This window comes from Leuciscus leuciscus (genome assembly GCF_965113295.1).
Source record: "Leuciscus leuciscus genome assembly, chromosome: 24".
Lineage (NCBI taxonomy): Eukaryota > Metazoa > Chordata > Actinopteri > Cypriniformes > Leuciscidae > Leuciscus > Leuciscus leuciscus.
Genome location: NC_138723.1, coordinates 24,725,065 through 24,751,746, shown reverse-complemented (window position 1 = coordinate 24,751,746; position 26,682 = coordinate 24,725,065). Strand labels below are relative to the sequence as shown.

Here is a 26,682-nt window from a genome sequence, read left to right as displayed (position 1 = left end):
GGGTGTTTTGAGTGTTGCTATGTAGTTGCTAGTGTTTTGAGTGGTTTCCTGGGTATTTTTGCGAGAGTTTAGTTTATTGCTAGGGTGTTCTGTGTGGTCTGTTGATTGTTGCTATGCATTTGCTGGAGTGTTCTGAGTGGGTTTTTTTAGTGCATTTCTTGCTGTGGGGTTGCTCGGTTATTCTGAGGGGGTTTAGTGTGTCGCAATGCGGTTTCGAGGGTGTTGGTCTACATTTGCTAGGGCGTTTGTACATTGCTATGTGGTTGCTGGGTGTTTTGGGTGGATGCTAGGACGTTGCTAGGTGGTTGCATATTGGCCCAAGTCAAAAGAGCTGACTGTCCTTTCCTCTCTTTTTTATTTCTCATTCTTATTGATGATGTGGTGGCTAATGCTAAGTTACCCCATAACTATGTTTTTTAGTTTTTTTTTTGGCAGAAACTAATGTTAGCTTACCATTGCAAATTTTTTGCAAGGAAAACTTTTGTTTTGCCTTAAAGTTGAAAGATGCATTGTTAGGATCAGTATGAATAGATTTACTGTGGGATGCGTTTGATGAGTAAGATTAAGATACCCAGGTCACCTTGAGGTATTTCCAGTAGCTTGAACAAAAGCCTCTTTGAGGGGCAGCACTTCCTGTGGTTCTATCCAACCATCTGCCACAACATCTTACTCACTCGACCGCCTTTATTTTACCCTCTCGGTCATTATATAATTTGAACACTGACATTTAATTAGGACTTCGTAGTAAAATCTTACAGGCTTCAGCTTTGATTTGGTTTGAATGTCTGTTTGGCTCCACCCAGACCTGTACAGGCATGCAGAAGATGATGAATGATAGAAATGTTAAACATAATATCTGTGGTGCGGTCTAAAAGCCTACCAGTAGTTGACTAAGAAAGGTTAGTAATGTAATCTGGCTAGAAAAAACATACAGAATTATTATCAGGCACACATAGAGATTAAACTAGCTCAGTAAAGCTTCACTGATGAGGTCTTGCAGAAGTGACTATATGAGCACAGGCGGCTCTAGTGAACTCACTTATTTTGGAAGTGCAAGTGCAACCCAGTGACTATATGGATCAGTAAGTGGATTTCTCCTCGAGCGAATGGCTGCCTGCCCATCTGGACATGCACGTAAAGCCCAGATTACACAGAGTAATGGTTATGCAGCAGGGGTCAGTGGGAGGGGAGCAGACAGAGCTCATCGCCAGTCTGGTACGGATTTATTATCTGCAAATACATAATGTGTTTTTATTGATATTTGGGGTTAAAGTTTTTTTTTTTTTTTTGAAAATGAACCATGGCTTTATTTATTATAGTAAAATTGTAGTAAACATGTTTTTTTGTGCGGATTTGTTATTGATTACATTCGTACACCACAGTTTTACTACAAATACCATTGTTAAACTATGGTTAGTGTAACAAAACCATGGTTCATTTTTGGATACCATGGGTTTAACCAAGGGTGCAATTTTGTCACACTGCATTTTTTATTTTATTTTTACGTTATAGTGGAACTGTCACGTTAACATTTTTGCTCACTTGACATTTATTGCCACAAGGTTTGATGTAAAATACATGAAAACTAAAAAATTACTGTAGGAATTTTGAAGATAAAAATGATTTTTTATGGTAGGCTACAGACAGAAAGTCATGCATGCACACAATACATGGCACTACTGTTGTCAACAGAGGCCATGTGTCAAAGATTGATGTACAATAGAGCTCAAGAAACAGCTGTGACCAAGTATCGCTTTAACTGATGGACTCTCTTAACAGCTTTAGAGATTTCTTAGAGTTGCGCCTTAGACAATTGACATCATGGCTGACCAACTTTTCGTTTGTGATTAAGCTTATTGTCTCAAACTGCAGTGAAAGCACACAATTGGTTTAATCATGGGTGAACTAAAGAGATTAACAAGGGACTTTTGTAACTTCAGTAACTCTAGATGATAATGAGGGACACAGCAATGGATTTAAAAACCCTGTAGTGGTATTAGCACCTTCAAAACATGGCCAGGGCCAGAGAGTGTCTCTTGTGTTCCCCTCCCCCACCTTTACAATATATTTCCTGTTTGTAGCACAGGGGGCTTTATTGCTTACAATTCTGCTGTTTGTGTATTAGATCCACAGCATCCCCCAGGCAACCTAATTTTAAATCCCAATAAATATAGGGGCAATTTCACAAAAATCTTCAAATAGACAGATTTTACAATCATGGAGGGTAAATCGTATGAAGCCTCCTAAAACTGGGTTCAGTTTATTTCTCCTTCCTTCTTTTTCATAATGTTATTGCCTTAATGCTTAATGGCAACACAGCACTATGCCGTTCACAATTTAAAAGGCTTTATGTCCAACAGACACCGGAAAAAGCGCCATTTTCTAATGTTTTATTTTCTGTTTTTCCATGCAGGAGCGCATTACACAACTAGAGGGCGACAAAAGCAAAGATATCGCAAGAATTTGCATTTGAGTTTTGTACTCTGAGATTGATGTAATTCTTCACCCACAATACAGGACTGCACTGCAGACAGATAAAAAAATAAATAAAAAAACCCTTCCTTTTACATGAAAAGTAACTACACTTGAGGCTTGGCACTAAAGAAAAGACTGTAGGTTGGTTGATCTAAATATATGGTGATACACATAATAGGCTACTTGATTAGTATTATAATATGAAGCTGTTTGACCCAAATATTGTTTTGCTACAACTATTAGAATTTACCATGTGTTTGAAAAATCTTTTATGGTAATAATTTTATTTCATTATTTTGTTTTATTTTGTATCTCCAGCATGAGCATTAATTATTAGTCCAAGTACTAAAAATAAGTCAAGCAAAATATGCAATTAATGCAAATTAAAAAAAAAGTGTATTTTGTGAATTAAAAAAAATTTTTTTTTTTTTGAAAATACAAAAAGTTGTGGGAAAGTACTTCCAAGGTCAAAGATCATAGGGAGCTGATCAAAGTTTTCTATCTCTTTTCTTTCTTTTTAATGCTTTATTTAATGCCATGAACATCCTACACAATGTAAAGGGAGAGAAAAAGAAAAACTGAACAGTGAAAAGGAAAAAGCCAGAGAGAAACAAACAATTATGAGATGAAATGTGTATAGCATAGTGATTTCCCTTAAATTATTTTCTTTTTTCACTCTGTTAATTAGTTAAGTGCATCGGTGTTGCATTGTTTAATGTTCATGGCAGTTGAAAAGTAGCCTCATAATATTAAAATATTAATTAATACTCACCATCCACTTTCATGGAAAACAACGTCAGCATTTTGTAAGCCAGAAAATCTTTTCTTTTCTTTTTTTTAAGAAGGACCCTGTAAGGTCACACTTTCCCAAACCTCAAAGCCTGTGACACCTCCATCTGGGTCCCTGTGCCAATTCTGCTTTGCTGAATGAAGCAGCCAAATTCACCGGTGCAGGAAACCCGAAGAGCTCAAGAGGAAAATCTGCAGTGCAACAGCAAGATTTCAGTGATCACATTTTCACAAGTCACTATTAAGTTTTCTCGCAGCTCTCTGAAGTCATTCATTCTGATGGGGCAGTTGCGGCATTCTGTGGTCAAATATATTTTATTATGTAGCATGTGATGTGATGGTATTGAAAGTTTTATACCATACTTAACAATGGTACTAAAATATAACCATATTTATATAGCATGATATTTGCATTCTGCTTCAGTGTAGTTCAAAGCATAGCATGGAATTACAGCAACAACAAAAAAGGTACAATGGAGAAAAATCTAATCAAAACCTGATGGTATCATGTGATACCATGAAATATGTGAAAAAAACAATGGTATTGCATGGTAACCCTTGTGAAAAAAAAGAAGTGTGCGTACCTGTATTGAATGTGCACTTGTTGTCTGCTTCAGATCTTAAAAGTGTTATTTAAAAAAATTGTAGATAGATGATATTATTAGATAATACAAAATTAATGAAATAAAGGGCCACTTAATGTACTTAAAGAGAGAGTATACTTTCATAAGAGTGTTTAACACACTTAAGTACACTTTCAAAAAGTAAAAATGTTAACATAAAAGTTTTACTTTAAAACACATTTTAAATCGTATAGTGTTTAAATAATCTTTTGTCATTTTTTAAAGAAGTACACTTATTTTGATGTGTTGGCCAACTAAAGCTCAAGTACTTGATTCTTTTTTAACTTTAAATTTTAATTTTAACTTAAATTGAAATTATATTATAATTTTAACTGAAGTGTGTTATTTGCTACCGCATTCAAAGTTAATTATTTTAAAATAACTGCTTAAAACCTTTGTCTCTGACCTTGTGCTGTTTGTCTCTGACCTTGTGCTGTTTCTCTCCCTCCTATTGACTCTAATCAAATGTGTGACCTGCCATCTCATGGCTCTCCATAGGTGCAGTTCACACTCAATGCTAATAAAGAGCCTCACTGCCGCCCCCTGCAGGCTGACTCGCACCTGCCCCCTCTGCATTAACTCACTGCCGCCCCCTGCAGGCTGACTCACACCTGCCCCCTCTGCATTAACTCACTGCCGCCCCCTGCAGGCTGACTCAAACCTGCCCGCTCTGCATTAACTCACTGCCGCCCTCTGCAGGCTGACTCGGACACGGCATCAGTAGCTCTCTGGTCTGTGTGGGTCCTAATGCCCCAGTATAGTGACGGGGACACTATACTATCAAAGAGCACCGTCCTTCGGATGAGACGTAAAACCGAGGTCCTGACTCTCTGTGGTCATTAAAAGGCCAAATTTGCCCAGTGGCCTCTGCCCATCATGGCCTCCTAATCATCCCCATATATACTGATTGGCTTCATCACTCTGTCTCCTCTCCACCAGTAAGCTGGTGTGTGGTGGGCGTTCTGGCGCAATATGGCTGCCGTCGCATCATCCAGGTGGATGCTGCACATTGGTGGTGGTTGAGGAGATGAATGTCAGAATGGGAAAGAAAGGTGATTTAAGCAATTTTGAGCGTGGCATGGTTGTTGGTGCCAGACGGGCCGGTCTGAGTATTTCACAATCTGCTCAGTTACTGGGATTTTCACGCACAACCATTTCTAGGGTTTACAAAGAATGGTGTGAAAAGGGAAAAACATCCAGTATGATGCAGTCCTGTGGGCGAAAATGCCTTGTTGATGCTAGAGGTCAGAGGAGAATGGGCCGACTGATTCAAGCTGATAGAAGAGCAACTTTGACTGAAATAACCACTCGTTACAACCGAGGTATGCAGCAAAGCATTTGTGAAGCCACAACACGCACAACCTTGAGGCGTATGGGCTACAACAGCAGAAGACCCCACCGGGTACCACTCATCTCCACTACAAATAGGAAAAAGAGGCTAGAATTTGCACGAGCTCACCAAAATTGGACAGTTGAAGACTGGAAAAATGTTGCCTGGTCTGATGAGTCTCGATTTCTGTTGAGACATTCAGATGGTAGAGTCAGAATTTGGCGTAAACAGAATGAGAACATGGATCCATCATGCCTTGTTACCACTGTGCAGGCTGGTGGTGGTGGTGTAATGGTGTGGGGGATGTTTTCTTGGCACACTTTAGGCCCCTTAGTGCCAATTGGGCATCGTTTAAATGCCACGGCCTACCTGAGCATTGTTTCTGACCATGTCCATCCCTTTATGACCACCATGTAGCTCTGATGGCTACTTCCAGCAGGATAATGCACCATGTCACAAAGCTCGAATCATTTCAAATTGGTTTCTTGAACATGACAATGAGTTCACTGTACTAAAATGGCCCCCACAGTCACCAGATCTCAACCCAATAGAGCATCTTTGGGATGTGGTGGAACGGGAGCTTCGTGCCCTGGATGTGCATCCCACAAATCTCCATCAACTGCAAGATGCTATCCTATCAATATGGGCCAACATTTCTAAAGAATGCTTTCAGCACCTTGTTGAATCAATGCCACGTAGAATTAAGGCAGTTCTGAAGGCGAAAGGGGGTCAAACACAGTATTAGTATGGTGTTCCTAATAATCCTTTAGGTGAGTGTATATATCTTTCAAACAATGTGGAAGCAAAATGACTAAACATAAAAAACAAACTTATACAGTCATATTATCTTTGCAAGCACAGCCTGTTATTTAGTTTAATCAGTCTTTCTTTTTATCATATAATCAGCATCAAACAAACATAATAGGTTGATTATGATTTCACTTTTTTAACTTTAGGTAGTGTGTAATGTTGCTGTTTGAGCATAAACAACATCTGCAAAGTTACGACGTTCAAAGTTCAAAGCAAAGGGAGATATTTTATTTTGAAGAAATTGCTTTTTAAGGACTACAACAAACGGCTGGTAGGAACTAAACGACATTCCTCCGGTGTTAGTGACATCACTAACCCTAACATTTACATAAACCCTGCCCCCAGGAACATGATTTATAGATTATCAAGACAGAATATGCTAATCAATGACTAGAAGATAACATAAGCTACATAAATTCATCAACTAACCATTCAAAAATGTTGTCTGCATGTTGTCACTTCTTCTTGAGTCTCTCCATCTTTCTGACTCCGGTTTGAACATAAAAGGCTAAACGTTTTTGAAAGTTGCAGTGCATGTCTGTGTGATGTAATCGAAGCTGCTAAGGAAGGACACAATTTGTTGTAGCTCCGCCCTCTGTGCTGGGAGCAGCAGCTAATTTGCATTTAAAGGGACAGACACAAAAACTGCGTTTTTGTTCACCCTCAAAAAGTGACAACTTTAACATGCTATATAAAAATATCTGTGGGGTATTTTGAGCTAAAACTTCACATACACACTCGGGGGACATCAGAGATTTATTTTACATCTTGTGAAAAGCCAGGGCATTATACCACTCCTTTAAATGTTATCCCACCTCCCTTCAGAGTGTCTCCAAAGCCACGCCTCCTCCAAAGCACAGCAGATTCAGCAAAGTGTCAGGTCACGAGAGATGGCATTAAATTACCTCATGTCTTAAACCACATAACATTACAATAATAATCAACATAAACAACTTACTGAACTCTTACTTGAACAACCAGACTGTTGCAGATCACTTTCAGCATTGATACTGTCGACATAGAAAGGCATAAATCCGAGTCTGAGGACGTGAACAGCTCCGGGTAGAACGTCACGGGTTGCCATCTTGTAATTACGGTTACGACATGGTGTGAACGCAGTATAAGCTTGTTGGTTTGGTTAATGAGGAACTGTGAAAGGTTGCTGCTTTTGTTTTTGGCGCTTGGTGGCTATCTGTCTGTCTACAAATCTGCAGCCTTACGGAATGCACAGATGACGTGTGATGTCTGCGCGAGCAGGGTGCGTGGAGGTATGGAAATACATTGACAGGAAGGTAGGACTTTGTATCGTTGCTTTCGGTCCGAATGCAATGATTGGATGAACATTTTTTGGTCCTGCGACTTCCACAGAAGATATATATATATACATGTTTTGATATTTAGACGACTTCTAGTATTGACTGCAATCAGGATGTGAAGAGAGTTTCAACCAGTATAACAAAAAGTGTTATGCCTGTATAAAGGCCCTTTATACAAAAAGATTGAAGAATAATTGCACAACCACCAAATAGGTGGCATTATGTTATAAGTGTGTAAATAACCTTAAACAAATGAAGTAGAATGGCATGCTTTTACTTAGTGCCTGTTTCCATGGTGACTCGTCGATTCGTCAATTTGTTGAGAATGTCTTGTGTGTTAACCGTGAACATACTCTGGGTTAGAATACCTCGAGTAAGCAAGGTTTGGGTTGATCAACCGAGAGTTTAGAGTGTGTTTGACGGTAAGATAACCTTGCTTTCTGGATTCAGTTTGATTCTCAGGAAAACACCAAACCAGTACAAATATCTAACTTGAATGCACAAAAGTCACTTTGGATAAAGGATCTGTCAAATATGTAAATCGTAATAAATGTATGTTTCTCACCTTTGTACATTCTTCTATAGGGTTTGGTTTGTTTTAATCCCTATGATGGAGTAGCTGGTTGGACAACAAAGTCTAAGTTAGTTGATTTATTGTCATTTGCAGGTGTTTGTCTGTACAGCGTTCCCTGGAGCCAAAGGGCATATTAGTTTCATGTATAAGCATAATATGTGTGTCATGCCTGACTACGTCATTGCTACCTGTTTGCATATGTTCTTCTCTGTACACTAAACAAGCAGCTGATCCCCAGGTAACTAAACAGACATAATTGCTCAATACCTTGAGACTTCCTGGTTTCCTCAATGTCTTTTTTGTCTTTAGGTATGTGAACATCACCTGTAAGGGCTTTGCACAGACAGTGATGGAGATACAATATATAAATCTGCTGAGCTGCAGGAATGACTGCTGTTGTTGACACTGTAAACTCTTTTATTCTTCAGTGAAACTGGGTGTGTCTGTTTCAGAGGATTTAAATCAACTGCGTTTAAACACAGCCTTGCATGAACCCAAACAGATGGGTCATGGGCTCATGCACCCCAAAGGTAATCTTTCTGGTAGACAGACCACCTTCTTTGACATGTCAACGTGACTTCAAATCCTCACGAGATCTGCAGACATATGCAAAGCAGACAGGCTTGTTGGGTTTCCCTGCATGGAGATGTAATAGAGGCTTTAATAACATGACGGGCTGGACTTTGGCCTTTCTGTAGGCTGACAGGTGATCTGACGAAGGACCGTTTCTCTATTTTACCGGATTAATCCTTGATTCATTCCATGGAATCTTTTTGAGGTATTGTTGTTGTTCAAGATATTGAAGTTCTTACTATAGAATAACTTTTAAGTTCAGTGAAAGGAGCATATGGTTTGAAATCAGTCATATCTGTTCTAGGGTGTGTACTGAACAAATAATGTAGTAAAAGACAAAATGTACTCATGTGCAATAGCACATAAATATGTATGTATGTATGTACACTACCGTTCAAAAGTTTGGGGTCAGTAAGATTTTTTTATATTTTTAAAAGAAGTATCAGCATCATTACTCCAGTCTTCAGTGTCACATGATCCTTCAGAAATCATTCTAATATGATGATTTGATGCTCAAGAAACATTTATGATTATTATCAATGTTGAAAACAGTTATTTACATTTTTATTTCATGATGCTATGGTGAATAGAAAGTTCAAAAGAACAGCATTTATCTGAAATCTAAAGCTTTTGTAACATTAAACACTACCGTTCAAAAGTTTGGGGTCAGTAAGAATTTTAATTTTATTTTGGGGGGAAAGAAATCAAATAAATCAATACTTTTATTCATCAAGGATGAGTTAAACTGATCAAAAGTTACAGTAAAGACATTTATAATGTTAGAAAATATTCTATTTTAAATAAATGCTGTTCTTTTGAACTTTCTATTCATCAAAGAATTTTGAAAAAAAATTGTACACAACTGTTTTCAACATTGATAATAATAATGAATGTTTCTTGAGCATCAAATCATCATATTAGAATGATTTCTGAAGGATCATGTGACACTGAAGACTGGAGTAATGATGCTGAAAATTCAGCTTTGATCACAGGCATAAATTACAGTTTAAAACATATTAAAATAGAAAACAGTCATTTTAAATTGTCATAATATTTCACAATATTACTGTTTTTTATTATTATTGTTTTTTATCAAATAAATGCAGCCTTGGTGAGCAGAAGATACTTCTTTTAAAAACATAAAAAAATCTTACTGACCCCAAACTTTTGAACGGTAGTGTATATGTGTGTATGTATTAAGGGAATGATTATTTGATGATGTATATTGTGATATATAAATTAATAAAGATGGAAAATCATTGTGGGTAATATTAGTAATGTTTTGAGCAGAAAAGCTTAATAGATTGAATGACTGGAATATCTGGAAACTTGTGACAAATTTGTGTTTACCTAATAATACAATAAGATATTTGCACACAATGTTCATGACAAAGACACACCTAAACAAAAGCAAATGAGAAATCCCTGACGCTTGAATCCAATCATATTAACGTACCAATCATTTCAGGGTTGTGTCCCAACAGTTGGCCTGTTCACTATGATGTGCATTTATTTTAGGATGCTGGTGTGACGAGAACTAAGGGAATATGGATGTTTTTAGACTGGGTCTTTTTCTTCTGATCACCATGGGTGAGTTTTCATATTCAGCCACAGTCATGCATTGAAATAAATGAACTTCTTAATCAGTATTTTTGTCCTTTTTTCCAGTAAAAATATATTTTTCTTCAAAACAAGACATTTTCTTCAAAACATTTGCTTTTTAGCTTTTATTTTTTCACACACTAGTAAATAATTTTTTTCTGTAAACCACACAAAATGTATTGTTGGACAGTTTTGCTTCTTAAGTACAATTTATTTTATTTATACAAATACTGATGAAGAAAACCCACATCCTACAGAGGTTAACTGGTTTGGAGAATGAAAGGATGGATGATTAAGAAAAAGATATTCAAAGTGTGGAACACTTTTAATAGAGTTTAATTTGTAATTGTGATTTACAGACTTTGAAAAGTCATTGAAATTAGTGCAATCTTACAAAGTAATGGACATGGGAATGCAGACCAGGGCAAGTTGTCACACTTTCAGTCAATATTTTGATTTGGTCACACTATAGGAAAACTGCCATTAAAAAGCCATTTTTAATTGTAATTATTAAATTGTGTGAATTGAAAACATTTAAAACAACCTGTCATTTAAGAAAATTACAAAAATATGATGACAGAATTTTTTGTTTGAAAATCCAATTTCACTGCTAGAAAAAAACAACCCTGTGTAATTTTGACACATTCAAAACCCACAAATTTGTGTAATAAATTTTGGACATTTGACTAAAGTTTTAGTCAAGGATAGCCCTTGACGACTATCCCTGGTCTATAGTTTTGCTAAGCTCTTTGAAAACCTGTTTTGAATAACTGGATCCAAATACCAACTCTTTGGAAGTGTTTTGAATCATTTGATTCTTGTCAAATTCCCCGCAGGAGTGTCGGCTGAGGTGCAGCTCCAGCCTCTAAATGCAGCGGTGCTTCGTGGTTCCAAGGCTCGTTTCAACTGCAGCACAACTCTGACCCCGGTGTCTGTCATGACCTGGTCCGTCAACGGACTCTTGGTTGTCACCATTATAGAAGCATCTGGAGTGCTGAACAGCACAGACCGCTTCTCTGCCACAAATTTCACCACGCCTGGAAATTACAAATGGGAGTTTATAATTAGCAACGTGCAGAGAAACGATGCTGGTGAAGTCGCTTGTCAGGTTTTGGGTGGAGAGCGTCAGATCGCCACACTGTCTGTACAAGGTGAGCTATTGTGAATCATTTCACCTCATCCATGCCACTATGATACACCTTAAACAAATGACGTATGGAGTATAGAAAATGTTTTGAGGATAGAGATATGACAGAAAGTGAAATATGAGAGCATGAGAAGAGCAAGTGTTACAAATAATGCATATATATCAGCCCGTTCTCATACCCAAAACGTCACTTTTTCGTCACTTTCAACCATGCTTCAATATCCGACGCACAAAGCACCCTTTAGCGTCCATATGAGACGCATAACCCTACCACATACCTAAACCTACCCATAACCGAAGCGTCACATATGGACGCTAAAGGGTGCTTTGTGCGTCGGATATTGAAGCATGGTTGAAAGTGACGAAAAAGTGACGATTTGGGGTGAGAATGTGTTGCAGCTATATATAGGCCTATATATATATATATATATATATATATATATATATATATATATATATATATAAATTAAAACTTATAAACTTATAACAAATAAAATACTGCTAAAATAAAATTTACTTTCTATTCATCAAAGAATCCTGAAAAATGTTTCAAGGTTTCTAGTTGTAGCACAACTGTTTTCAACTGTTGATAATAAAAACAATGATTTCTGAAGGATCATGTGACACTGAAGACTGGAGTAATGATGCTGAAAGTTCAGCTTTGCCATCACACAAGTAAATTTATTCACATAGGTACGGCTGAATCTTTTTGAACTGTCTGTATGATCCAGGCCTTTCCAGTCTTTTTAAGAACATTAAACAAGGATCCAAGTAAACAGTTTAAAGCAGACAAACACAAATGCATGATCTGATCTCTCTTAAAAATTTTAATGAGTGCTATTTTACTCTCATTTCCACTGTGTTGTTTATTCTTGGTTTGCATTTTGCACAGATTGCCTTTGGTTTTACAGATTTGATAGGAGTCAGTTTATTAAAGCTCTCTGTGTTCAAACTACTGCTTCTCAAATGCAAGGCTGCAGCCTTGATGATTTTTGTCATGCTTTGAATGTTCAGTTACACTCCACAACAGCGCCTACCTTCTTGCTTAAAGCTTCATCTTTCCAGCCCCTACATCCATATGCTGATCTTTTTTCCAACCTTTAACCATTACTCAGCAATTGTATGCATGACAGAGCGTAAAATGCAGCCTGAACATTCCCAGAGACTCTCTCCTTAAATATATCTTCATTAACTATTGCCCTCATCAGCACTTAATTAACCCTTGTGGACCAAAACGCATCTATCAACCAAATAACAGGAGTAATTGTTTCTCCTAAACAACAATGACCAAACTGAGAATTTCACTTAACATTTCAACAAGGTCCCAAACTGATCTCAGATTTGCCAAGACATAGTCAAAGATTGCAATAGAAACTCAAATATTATCACCAAATTTCTCCCAATCCTAATGATATCCATTATTACAATTATAATATATTATGTTATATTTCAATATTACTCTAGTCTATACAAATGGAAAAATAAGTTAACACTTTGGTTTAGGGTCCAATTCTCACTATTTGCTTATTAGCATGTATACTACTAAGATATTGGCTGTTTATTAGTAGCCTACTTATTCTGTATGACCATATTCTACATTCCTATTCCTATACCCAAAACCTAAATGTAACAACTACCTTACTAACTATTAATAAGCAGTAATTCATAGTTAATAGTTAGTTAATAGTGAGAATTTAACCCTAAACTAAAGTGTGATTTCTCGCCATGCTAACAGGAAACGTTTTCAGAACATTCAGTCAAGGTTTGAATGAACATTCTTGCAGTAAAGTTAACCCTCTACTGCATGAATTTTGATGACACATGATAAAAATTATTTCACATCATTTCCTGGCTCATTTGGGAACATTTTATTGATTTATTGAAAAATGTCCCTCCCCCAACCCCCCCACCCCAAAATATTTTTTTGTTGCCTGAGGGCAACGTTATGCAACAATGGTAAAGAATCATAGAGAAAATGATCATTATACAATTCTCAGAGAGCAATACAAAAATAAAAAAAATTATTAAAAAATGTCAAGAAATCATTTAAGTAAAAAGGGAAAAACACTTGAAACACATCAATATACTTGATTTGATACAGACATAGGTTTGTATCATGTAGTGCGTCATGTCATATCATGTACTTCATGTATCCTAATCAACCCCATATACACTACTGTATAATGACAAAAGTATTGGGACCCCTCCAAATCATTGAATTCAGGTGTTCCAATCACTTCCATGGCCACAGTTGTTTAAAATCAAGAACCTAGGCATACAGATGCTTCAACAAACACTCTCAGGAGCTCAGTGAATTCAAGCGGGGTGATAGGTTGCCACCTGTGCAATAAGTCCATTCGTGATATTTCCTCACTACAAAATATTCCACGGTCAACTGTTAGTGGTATTATAACAAAGTGGAAGCAATTGGGAACAACAGCAACTAGGCCACAGAGTGGGGTCAGTACATGCTGAGGCGCACAGAAGTCGCCAACTTTCTGCAGAGTCAATAGCTACAGACCTCCAAACTTTGTAGAGAGCTTCATGGAATGGGTTTCCATGGCTGAGCAGCTGCTTCCAAGCCTTACATCACCAAGTGCAATGCAAAGTGTGGGATGCAGTGGTGTAAAGCACGCCGCCACTGGACTCTGGAGTGACCAATCACGCTTCTCTGACTGGCAATCCAATGGACGAGTCTGGGTTTGGCAGGAAAACGGTACTTGCCTGACTGCATTGTGCCAAGTGTAAAGTTTTGTAGAGGGGGGATTATGGTGTGGGGTTGTTTGGTGGAGGGGGGATTATGGTGTGGGGTTGTTTGGTGGAGGGGGGATTATGGTGTGGGGTTGTTTTTCAGGGGTTGGGCTTTGCCCCTTAGGTCCAGTGAAAGGAACTCCTAATGCTTTAGCATACCAAGACAATTTGGACAATTTCATGCTCCCAACTTTGTGGGAACAGTTTGTAGATGGCCCCTTTCTGTTCTAACATGACTGTGGATGCTGCACATTAGTGTCACTTTGGTGACTTTGGGTGTTCCTGTGCACCCAGGAACCCTACATCTTCCCTACTTGTAACACATTATTTGCAATTGTGAGGTATTGTCCAAGACATCCTTGAAAAGTACCCCTTATCGCATAACGTTGCCCTGAGGCAACAAAAAGAAAAACTGAATTTGTGAACATGCAAAATAAAAAGAAATTCACAAAACCTGCCAAAAGGCTTCTCTACACCTTCATACACACACACATATTTTTTATGTACAGTTCATGTCATTTTAAATATGATTACTAAAGCAAATAATCTTGCTTTCATCTCACACCATGTGCTCCTGTGACCATGTGTCAGAAAAGGACGTCCCGCCTTCAAATGGTGCTTGATAGTGACTCCCAAACCTTATTGGACTGTTCTTTGATACTTTTTCAAACATTCTAATTGGTTGCAATCATTTAAAGAAAAATGTACTGAACACAGGGCTTAAGAAAACTTTCCGTTGCCTGGGGGCAACGCTATGCAGTAGAGGGTTAATAAAAAGTTAATTCAAAGTTATTTGGTCTTTAATAAAGTTATTTATTAAACATTAAATAATGTGCTGTTAAACATTAGCACAAAAACGTTATTTATAAATTGTTCATGGAACCTTTTTCCTGAAAAGTTTTAGTTGGATGTTCGGTTAACTTAAAAAAAAAATACAATTATAAACAAGAATGTTCCCTTATTGTTTGCATAACAAAGATAAAACATTTAATTATACTGGACATTTTAAATGTTCAGAGAACATTCAGAAATAACGTTTTCATAACTTAATGGGAATGTCAGCAAAACGTTAGAACATATTTTTGTTAGTTGGGCCATTACAATGATTCATATTACAAAACAAAACTAAGAACTCCAATAAGTCTCCTGAGCAATGAAAGAGTAACCTTTGAGCAATAAAATGTTCCTCAACTGCAAAATAAACGACCCGTTTGAGGAACCCTGTGTTTCTTGTTCATTCTTTTTTTTTTAATTAAGTTAATTTTGCTGTATCCTTTTTAGCATGTTCTAGTATGGTCAGATGCAAGATCAATGTTTCATTCAAATCTGAAGATTTTCATATTAATATTTTTTTCATAATAAGTTTTATGTTGTTATTTTTTACATGTATCAGAGTCTTCAGAATCAGACATTTCAACTTGAAAAAGCATCAACAGAAAAGCCAAAAAAAAGGGAAATTGAGTTTGGCGAGCACGTACATTTATATAGGCTAACTTCTTCATTCTTGAATGCATTATTATAAGTGAATGTTTTGCTTTACAAGATCTGTCAGTGTTTTTATGGTGGACCACAGAAAGTACAAAGTGCAGCACAAATCCGAGATGTTATCAGCTACACCTGTGAGTCACTGCTTTCACCTGTCCTGCTGTCCCGTGGGAAATTATCCGATTACATCTCAAAGTGCAGATAATCAATAATAATCTACTTAATTAAAGTGGACCATGTTTCAAGACATGCTGAACCGTCACTAAAGCAAACTCACAAATCCATAGTGATTAGGGCAGAGTGTGTGTTTGAAGAGATAATTCTGCTCTGTTCTTCTCCAGAACGTGGCAGCGTCGAGATCGTAGGTGGAAACCAGACTAAAACGGAAGGAGCTCAGACGGAGTTCCAGTGCCGGGCCGTGGGCTGGTTTCCTGAGCCCAGCATGTCCTGGTCTGTTAATGGAGTGGAAACCTCCTGCAACAGAAGCTCTGTGACACAGGGAAGTCTGTTTAACTCCAGCTGCACGCTGACGGTCACCGCCATCAAAACTTCTTCTGTTCAGTGTCTGGTCACGGTCCCTGCCCTGAACACACCGGAAAGCAACACTGTCTTTCTGACCGTCAATAAGAACAGTACGTTTTTGTGTGTGTTTTTACGAGTCATCAACAAATATATTAGATCATAAATTCTAGTAAACGGGGTTTGATTCCATGTTGTTTTTACAACCACAAATCAGAACAGTTACTTGCAGGAACAGCTAGAGGGCACTGCAAACACCAATCCAGCCACATGCAGTTTAGTATTATAATCAGAGCTAATTGCAATGATAACTTGCAATTGAATGAGTGCTGTTTGACGCTTTAAAATGATGGTTGATGCATGATTCTCTTTCTTTCTTTCTTTCTTTCTTTCTTTCTTTCTTTCTTTCTTTCTTTCTTTCTTTCTTTCTTTCTTTCTTTCTTTCTTTCTTTCTTTCTTTCTTTCTTTCTTTCTTTCTTTCTTTTTCTTTTTTTTAAACAGCTAAAAGAGACCAGACAGTGTTGATCGCTGTCACTGTTGCCTTCAGTGCTGCTGCTCTTTTGTTTCTAATCATCTATGGAATTGTTTTCTTCTGCCTTAGAAGAAGAAAGAAAAGTGAGTGTTTGTGGGGATGGACCACAATTTCCATACTATAGCCATATTATATAGTGAGCCAGATTTGTTCCATTAGTGCATCCCAATTCATAAAGTGTCAGAGTGTGTAGTTGTGATAAGCTAACTGGACCATAGAACTAGTCAAACAACATATCTTGTTTATGTAATTCTGATCTTAATCTGGTATCAACTCATTTATTTCTTATTTTCTGCAGAATCAAGCTACCAAGAGGAGATCAGGAGGTGAGAAATGAGCTTCAGTGTGTCTTTAGGAGTGATTGAAAATACAAAATAATGTGAAATTGAGCACTCATTTCTTTTAAAATCTTTATTGTTGTAAGTGGCTTGCTAACAGGTCTGAACTCCCGTTTCAGGGCACGAGTCCAGTCCCAGGATAGGACGCCTGCCACACAAAATGTGCGAGGACGGGACAACCAAGGATATAATACAGATGAACATGATGGTGTGTACGCATAAACAAACACGCACTATCATCCCATATGTGCATGTACTGGTTTGACCTAAATTATGTTGAACCAAAGTCTTTGTGGTGTATTCAGGTTTTACCTGAATTCGTGTTTATATATATATATATATATATATATATATAGCAGATCAGCCCAGAATATGATGCACTAAACGGTTAAGCATTGTATTTACAATGGTTTTCTATGGAAGATGCTTGCATTTATATTTTGGGTTCATCTGCTTGCTTGTACATATGCATCATTAATAAGGTGAATGTATTTGGTCTTATATCATTGCCTTACTACATTAGTACTTAATACTGACTTTGTAAAAATAACTGGCGAGCAATGGAGGAAAGCCTTTGTTTTGCTCTCCAGGTGGGTGTCCTATAAGGCTATGACATCACATGGAAACTATGAATAAGTGATTATTGCATTCAAAATCTGTTACAAAAACCTGACATGTTTCTGCACACAAGAAGCCTAATTTTATTACTTTATTTAATTGTCATTTATTTTAATGTGAGGATTCAGGAAAGTATAAATGAACTATAAACCATCATGTTAAATAGAATATAAATCTTTGCTTCTGTTTACTGCAGGACACACCAACGGCGGAGTCTGGTTTACAAACTTTTCTAACGATAATCAGGTGATGCCTCAGATCAAGCTTAAAGTCAACATGAAACCAAAACTTCACCTATTTACTTCCTTAACACATATTCTTGATCCTGTTTTAAATGATTAATCAATTATTATTCCAAAGAAACATTATTCCAAATAAAAAGCTAAGTGCCCCTATTATGCTTTTTCAGATATTACCTTTCATGTAGTGTGTAATAGCTTTTTGTGAATGTAAAAGGTCGGCAAAGTTTCAAGGATCATAATGCACAACATTTTTAGTTATCTCTCAAAAGAAAGAACTGATTCTGCCTGAAACGAGTCGTCCGTAATTCCAGTCTTAGGCCACATCCACACGAAGCCAGAGCTTTCCCTATCCGATATTTTTTTTCCCCGTTCAAAAAAAAAATTCCGTAAACACGGCGTCGTCTCAAGAAATATCTGCGTACACACGAAACCACTGAAACCGACTCAAAACGATGTAGTATACATGCCAGACCAGTATGTGGCGCTGTAATTCTGCCACAGACATACACTAAAAACGGAGAAGAAGACTTAAAGCATGCGCATAAACCTTGCGCGCTGTATACTATGGCTGTATACAACAATAATATTAGGCACAGTAGCTTCTTTTTTTCTTTTCTTTTTTAATCAAGAACTTTGTTGAACAATATGAAAAACCATAAATGTAGTTGCTGTGACTTAACGGTGTCTGACTAGTTGATACTTGGTGTGATGACATCATCGTTTCACAAAATGTACGGATTGGCCGTACACACGAAAACGCAAGGGCGGCGTTTTCAGATTTATCCACTTTGGGACCCGGTTTAAAAAAATAGCGGTTTCAGTCTCCGAAAACGCCGGATCCGTGTGGACGAAATGCCAATACGATAAAAAATGTATACGTATACAGCGAAACGCGTCTCCGTGTGGGCGGGCCCTTACTTTCTGCACAATCCTACGTAGGTTTGTAACAAATTTGCATGATGCCAGCCTATGATCTTCATTGGCTGCCTGTGAACGTCTACTTTCACCCGCGCTCAAGCACTTCAAAAGATTGAGCACTCGGGATCGAATTGATATGGTGAAACTGACACCATCGTTAGAAGAAGATCGGAAGATCTGGAGCTGAAATTCAGCGTTTGAAAAATGGGGTTTTGTTTTCGACGCGGTAGACCAATAATCGCAGACTGGGCCATCTGACCAATCAGAGCAGAGTAGAGACTCGGAAAGGCGGGGTTTAGAGAGACTGAATCTTTTATCAAACCGTTTAAGACACTAAGAAATGAAGTGATGCTACAATGTAGATTATGAGGAAAAAAATATTTTGACCTTGGATGCATATAAACCTGTTGTAGGAGAGCTCCAAAACAAATTTTGGTACCTTTAAAATAGCATAATTGGGGCACTGTAATAATCTCTCATCAAAATGTAACAGTTAAAATCCACTTTGCACCTACTATTTTTTTTCTCTCTCTCTCTTGTGAAATATGGCATATTATGGAAGTAAAATGGATTGTGAGTGTCTTTCACGTTGACTTCAACATTTCCATGCACTTCACTAGCATGATTAGTCAAGAATCCATATATGATACAAATCTATGGTTTTTCAGGTTCTTGATGACTTTTTTGAAGAGGGTCCCAGGAAGCACAGACACATGACCATCGTCTAGAGACTGTTGGAATTCACAGACAGCAGGTGTTCTGGCTTTCTTCTCTCTTGTGCATAAAATCCTCATTTTAGGTTTAATTACAGAAGAAAGAAAGCTCGAGGGACTTCAGCACCTGCACTGGATTATTTATTGGAACACAGAAGCATTTTCTCTGTGATCTCAGACTTTTGGACCCCACTGAATACTGTATTTTTTTTTTTTTACCAACAGTGTATGTTGGACATAATGAGCTCACATTTTTCCATATTTAACAGATAACATGATCAAAATAAGGGTGGTTGAGGGGTTGGTTAAGATCCACCAGTCATATGAACAAAGTAGATCAGATTTTGTGTTGATTCATTGTATATCCTTGCATGTGCATAATGCATTCATCGGATGCTTGCATTTCCACAGCAGGTTTGTTTGAATCATCCATTGAACATCCTGTTTTCTCCAGAATTATAAAATCATCAGCATATGGCACAACACTCCCCGTGAGAGATTTGCTTCCTGTTTTTATAGCTGCTTACAATTACACCAAAGATTTTTCATGTGAAGTGTTTAGAGAGGACCGTCTTATGTGACACATCATGCTTCACGGAGCATGATGCGGTTAAACAATTAATCTAAACCACTGATCTTTAACTCCCCACAGGGGGAAAACTGCTTAAACTGCTCAATTACATTATTTATACAGTGAAGTGTCATGATGAAACGGATTGGAAATATGGCATTCATATCACTTCATAATAAAAAAATTCAGATTAAATTTACTAAGACCTTATTTGTAGTTTTCACTTATCTACCTTTCCCCACATTTCTACGGCACTAAAATCCATGAAATGATTTATAAGGATTTTAAACAACTCTGTTTTAAAAACCTAGGTATAATTAATGTGCTGCAAAATTGCTTTCACAAAGGGACATTTTTACAAACTTATTTGTCTTACCTTGTTTTTGCCCCTTGTTTTAAGCTTAAATCTCACAAACTTTTGTTAGATTTATGTTAAAAAATCAAAAATATGCCAGTGAGATAAGAAAAATGTATTTAACTAAATTATTAACTAATTCAAGATATGTCCTTTAATATCTCACACAGGTTTTGTTTTTACTTCTCAGGATGTATATATAAGAAAAAATGTTTATGTATGTAGGCTATATATGTTTTTTGAAAATGTAAAAGTGCAGAAAGTTTTCTGTGAGGGTTAGGGGATAGAATATACCGTTTGTACAGAACAAAAATCATTTCTATGCAAAGTCCCCATCAAATATGAAATGTCTTTCAAGGAAATTTTTAAAATGCCTATTTCGGGCATCGACCAAGTCCTAATTTTGTTTAAAGGGGGAAACATGAAATCTCAAAAACTGTAAGCCGAACTCACAATTAAATAACATATTTCAAATCAGCAACAAAAATCTGACATGAATTGTCCCATAAATGCTGTTTCTAAATATAGAATATTGATTGAGATATTGAAAATCTGAATGTTTTTATAAAACATGGCCATTTATTTTTATTTAAAGGGATTTATGTCTGCTATTGTAGGCTCATTTTGTAAATGTAAGCAACTAATTTAGACTCAAGAACTGGGTGCCAGTGCTGTGAGATGTACATGCTCGGCCAGATTCGGCATCTTCGAATGCGGAGCCGCGCGCGCTGTTCCAAAAAAAGCCGTGCACACCGCCAAGCGAAATGGGGCCTTGCGCACCCAACGCGCACGACCGCCCACACCGAAATTACGTCATTTTTGCCGCGCGCATCTTCGCGCTCGTGCGGACGCGGCGAGTATAAACCTAGCTTTATCCGAGCGCTCTGCAGTCACTGTGTGAATATTAGCCCTCTTTCATCTTTTCCCTAAAAAAATAATGAATGTTCATAAATAAATAAATAAGGTTGGCTTAATGGCCAGCTGTAGGCTGGCATCTATCCCCCTGTGGCTTGTTAAGCAGTGGAGTCTTCCTCTTCCTCACGCCTCACTCCACCCAGATCTGAGCTGGCTGAGCCAATAGCTGATATTCTCCCACTCATTACGACCGCACCAAAGTCACTTCCTGTTATGTAACTGTGTACCTCCAAGACACAGATATGGAGAATATACAGTTTCATTCTAATGTGAAGCAAAATATGGAGAACCCTGTGGTGATGCCCTATATAGTGATGGTATCAGCTGGTAATTTCAGCTGGTAATTTCAAAGAATACCACGGTGCTTTGATATATACTGTACCATGGCACTGAAAGATTACAGCATGGCCTTTGCATGGTACTCCAAGGTATTTTAAATATCAATAGCTATTTTAATATCATGTTATTCTGATCTACACCGTTTAATGATTACCATATATCATGTATATGATTCTTTAAGTAAAAAGAATAAAAGTGAAAGAATAAGATGGCATTTAACTTGTAAAAAATATGGTAAATGTCTTATAATGGCATGACAATGGCATTGGCTACATTTACAAAAAACATGCACTTTGACATAAACTGTACCATGGCACTGAATGATGACCATACAGAAGGTATTTGCATGGTACTCCAAGGTATTTTAAATATTAATTGCTACGTATATCTATTTTAATATCATGGCATTTTGATATACACCATGGTAAATTGGTAATGATTAATATACAGTAAAATATTTATATAGCATGGCATTTTTATGCACTTTAAGTAAAAAGAATGTTAGTAAAAGAACAAGATGGCAATTATGTGAAAAACACATCTGAAATATAATGGCAAGACCAGGGTTTTAAAAACCTTTGATATATATATATATATATATATATATATATATATATATATATATATATATATATATATATATATATATATATATACTGTATAATGATACTGAATGATTACCATTTTTCAAAGAATACCATAGTATGCCCATGCTACATTTTAAAATACCACAGAATGAGCATAATACAATATCCAAATGTCCAGTGTTTGGTATGTTTTTATTAGTGAAACATTTGATAGAAAAATGCTAGAATTTGCACATTTACTGGATTAAATTATTGATAAGTTCAAACGAACTGGCATCTCATGCATTAAGAAAAAAATCTCATAATTTTTTGTCTTACTGTAATTTATTTGTGGCAATGGACTTATATAACTGTAGAACATCATCTTGATCAGTCCTAAAACAGTCGAACACTGATCTCTTAAAGAACATGGACTTTCAAAGTTACTGTTATGAAATCTTCAGAGAGTGAGCATGTAAAGATCTTGGCCCACTATTAACAACTTCTCAGATTCTTTTAATTCAGTTGGTTCGACTGACTGTCTTCTCAATGAAGCAAATTATCATGGATGTGAGAACCGTAAAGGTCAGCCAGACTCCACAGTTTATTTGTCCACACAATCCAGAGGGATCTTTTGCTAAAGGCTCTCTGGGAGTTAATGAACCGCCATTGTGTTTCGGAAAAACCAGGCAGAAATACAGGAACCTCTAAAACTGATGGTCTTGCCAGAAGGTACAGCTTGGTCTCGGGCAAAATTTAGGAGCTAATGACTGGAAAGGAATTATTATCACCTTTGCTCACAAACCTTGCTTTTAAAGCTTTCTCACTTTCTCACAATAAAACCTCCAGAGAGTAGCAAAACTGTCTGTTCTAGCCTTACAAGCCGAAGAAAATGTTTCTTTTGTGGTTGCATGCTGCATACTCACTTGAGACTCATTTCTGTGTGCATATTCTTTAAAATGTACTACTTGTATAGCAGGCCAATGCAGAGGAATTCATTAGCAAAATTGTGCCAATGACAGATTCTTCATATTATGCCACGAGGTTAAATGCTGAGCTCAGATATTGCTTTATGGGGTTGGAATTTGACCCACAATGGTGGGCTGCTGTCCGAACAATCACTAATGTGCCCTAAAGCCCAGCCAATCCATTTCTATAAGCTCTAAAAGGGGGCAAAATAATGTTAAGTGTATTTAGATTTGATATATAACCAAAATTAATTTATTAAATTAACTAGGTAAATTTCAGCTTTTACATTAGTGGCTCTGTTGCAGTAAAGACTACAACAATGAAATCTCATTGGTGTGTTTGCAGTTTCATGCGGTGCAGCATTCGCATTAAAAACTCTATGGTTTATTCAATTCTAGTCCAAAAAGCATGTACAGTACAGGCATACTGTATTCAAGATCTTTCTCTGCTCAGCACTAAAGATTCATGTACACAACTTCACCATTTAGCCATCAATAATTTGCATCATTAATTAGGCCAGTTAAAAATGTATTGTATATGATTCCATGGAGTTATTTGGAGCGAGGAACAAGCTCTTCCAACGGAATGTTCAAGTTTTCCAGGAGGCCAGTAATAATTCAGTGTCAGAAAGCCATTTACTGCAAATGAGTCCACTATGAATTCATTACAGCACACAGCTAATGATAGTCAAAGAGAGGAGTGGTGTGGTGAAGTGTGGTGTGGTGGGGTCACTGTAAAGTCTTCATTAAATATTTATAATCAGTATTCATTATAAAGTTTAATAATAACTTATATGAAAAAAAAGAGTGGTGTTTGTCAATGTAAGGATTTTGATTGGCTGCCAATGATTTTATCATTTATCAGCTGGAAAAAGATGCCCTTAAAAGTGATTCTAAAGGTATTATTTGGACTTTTCCTGGTGTGGATGAGTCTAAATGATAAAGTGTAAAATATATTTTACTGCATGGCGACAGTCCGAAAACTTCTTCATGCTACTCCAAATGAGGTTGTGCGTTCAGCAATGTCAAACCTTTTTCTCCCTGCAATTCCAAGTTTATATCTCACAATTCTGAAAAAAAATGTCAAAAGATATAAACTTGCAATTTGAAGAAAAAATTAATCTGAATTGTGAGATATAAACTCACAATTTTGAGATAAAAGGTCATATAGTTACGAGTTTTTAAATGGAAATAAACTGAAATGGAAATTGTTAGATAGACTGTCAGAAAAAGTCAGAATTGTGGAATAAATCGCGTCAATATAAATAAGTCACAATTACTTTTTTTATGTTTTATGCCATGGCAGGAACAAGCTTCCATAGACAATGGCTAATGTGAGGAAATACTCTGGCTGCTGAATGCCATCATTGACCAATCAGAATCAAGTATTCGAGAGAGCTTTGTAATAAATAGGGAAAAACGGATAGTTCACCCAAAAATGAAAATTCTGTCATCATTTACTCACCCTCATGTTGTTCCAAACCTCTAAGACTTTCGTTCATCTTCGAAACACAAATGAAGAACTTTTTGACGAAATCTGAGCGATTTCTCTCTCTCCATTGACAGCTACACAAGTACCACTTTGACGCTTCAAAAAGTTCATAGAGATCGTAAAACTAATCCATATAAATTGAGCAGTTGATGAAACCTCACTGGTTCTTGTAGAAGCTCAAACGTGCTGCGTGTCAAGAGAATGAACCTCATTGGTTCTTGCGGAAGCTCAAACATGCTGTGTAACAAGAGAATAAACCTCATTGGTTCTTGCTGAAGCTCAAACGTGCTGCGTAACACACGATAACAAAATCATTTTAAAGATAAAAGATAATGATAACGGCACAGAGAAAAAATAAGGTTGGAATCACTTTCAGAAGGATTTTTTTTTTCAGCTGATGAACAATAAAAACATTGACAGCCAATCAGAATCCATCCTGCTTTAAAGAGCTGAATGGCAGCGACAAAATGGCAGCACTTAGAATAAACATAATGATATCATTCTTGGTATGTTTTTCTCAAGTTTTTCTCATTGTAAGCAATGCACAGAAGCAGAAGCAATAACAGAATAACAGGGCAGAAGGTCTGAGAGGGGTTTCCTCTGTAGTTACAGGATGCAGACATTAGAAGGTAAATATAAGCCAAGCTGTATCAATGCCAGTGAACGCTTTCCCCTCCTCCTCTTTTTCCTGCGGTCATCTCAGTGTGGGCAGTTTCTGTGCCAGCAATGCATTGGAGATGATTCAAAGGATTCTGCTAATGGTCATTGATAGTCTATCAGAAATGGCCTTAATTAAGGCTCAAGCTTTCTCAAAGCATCGTCACTGTAATGAATAGCTGAAAAGTAATCAAGAAGTAGACTTTAATTAAACATTTGCTTGAATATGTACAGTAATGTGCTATTGCTGTCAGGTTTGGCTGGATGACCGTTATGGATTTTTATAACAGAATATACTACTACTGTGCATTAACCAGGAAAATTTGAAAAACACAGCCAGTCTTTTCTGCAGCTGACAGATCTTACTAAAGTGTTGCAGTGTAACTCTGAGGCAGTGTGTGTCATTATCAAATTCAGAGCTCGGGGGCAGCAGAGACATTATATGACACCAGGCAGCGCCATTAAACAGGGACTGTCTGCGGCACTGTTTACTTAGAAAAGACCAAAAATTCAGGGACCCGAGCACAATTCTCTTATGTAAAGAAAAGAGCAGTGACCTTCTGCTGGGCTCAGATTTGAATTAAAGTGCTGGAAATGCAAAAACAAAGGAGAAGGTTTTCCATTTAGACAGTTCATCACAAAATTCATGGTGACAAGTGCCCTGAAAGGGCTTTTCGACAAAGTGTAAGTCAATAGAGAATGCCATTGACTGCCTTTAAATTTCCAATCTCCATTAAAACGTCTCTGTTAAAACTAGCCTTCCAATCGATTGTCATTTAACAAGCCAGCAAATAAAAAATACAATGGCAATACAAGGAACAAAGACAGAGATGTCACACAATTAAATGATCTGGCGGTATTGCATCGCTCTTGCTGGTTTCCCCCCACACCAGAGGAGCTAGTGTTTAATGGAGCTCATCTGTTGAGAGAGATGATAACATCTGTGATAATAACCAAACTCGCTGCTCGACGATTATAAAGACCATATGCAAATCTGATGCACCAAGCCTCAAAACGGTTTGAAATTGTGTTAGGTTGTGGGTGGCAGAATGAAAACAGGAATTCTCCCCAAGCTCACATGCAGCAATGGAGGATAAAACTGCCTCCACATGTACAATAAATGCATATGTTATTAACAATATATCCTCTTATAAAGGACTGTGGTCCTCATCAGGGCCATGACTAGGTCTTTTGCTGATAAGGCAACTCCCTGCTTCAGTCTCAAGATTACATTGATCCAAACTTCATTTATGCCAAGATCCACTGCTGCAGTGAAGCTTTTGCACTGGTGTTCATCTGAATCAGTGAGTTGAGGGCTGCATGCTCATGCTGACTCTCTACGAGCGAGATGCCGTGTCTGCACCAAGGTGCACAAAGCACATTTGCTGTCAGATTGTGGAGGGAATACATTTAAACCATCTCATTTCAAACTGTAATGCATTCTGAAAACATAATACTCGCTTG

The 26,682-nt window shown here is 37.2% G+C and overlaps 1 protein-coding gene across 1 annotated transcript; it reads left to right on the top strand.

The window, feature by feature from the left end:
* The first annotated feature begins 8,021 nt into the window (after positions 1-8,021).
* On the top strand, positions 8,022-20,821 carry igsf5a (immunoglobulin superfamily, member 5a). The gene is made up of 10 exons (XM_082158533.1): positions 8,022-8,155; positions 8,346-8,695; positions 10,009-10,080; positions 10,929-11,243; positions 15,817-16,107; positions 16,496-16,609; positions 16,825-16,852; positions 16,984-17,072; positions 17,679-17,728; positions 19,311-20,821. Exons 3-10 carry the CDS (start codon positions 10,038-10,040, stop codon positions 19,368-19,370), a joined length of 990 nt encoding a protein of 329 aa, XP_082014659.1. The 5' UTR covers positions 8,022-8,155; positions 8,346-8,695; positions 10,009-10,037; the 3' UTR covers positions 19,371-20,821.
* Positions 20,822-26,682: the final 5,861 nt, after the last annotated feature.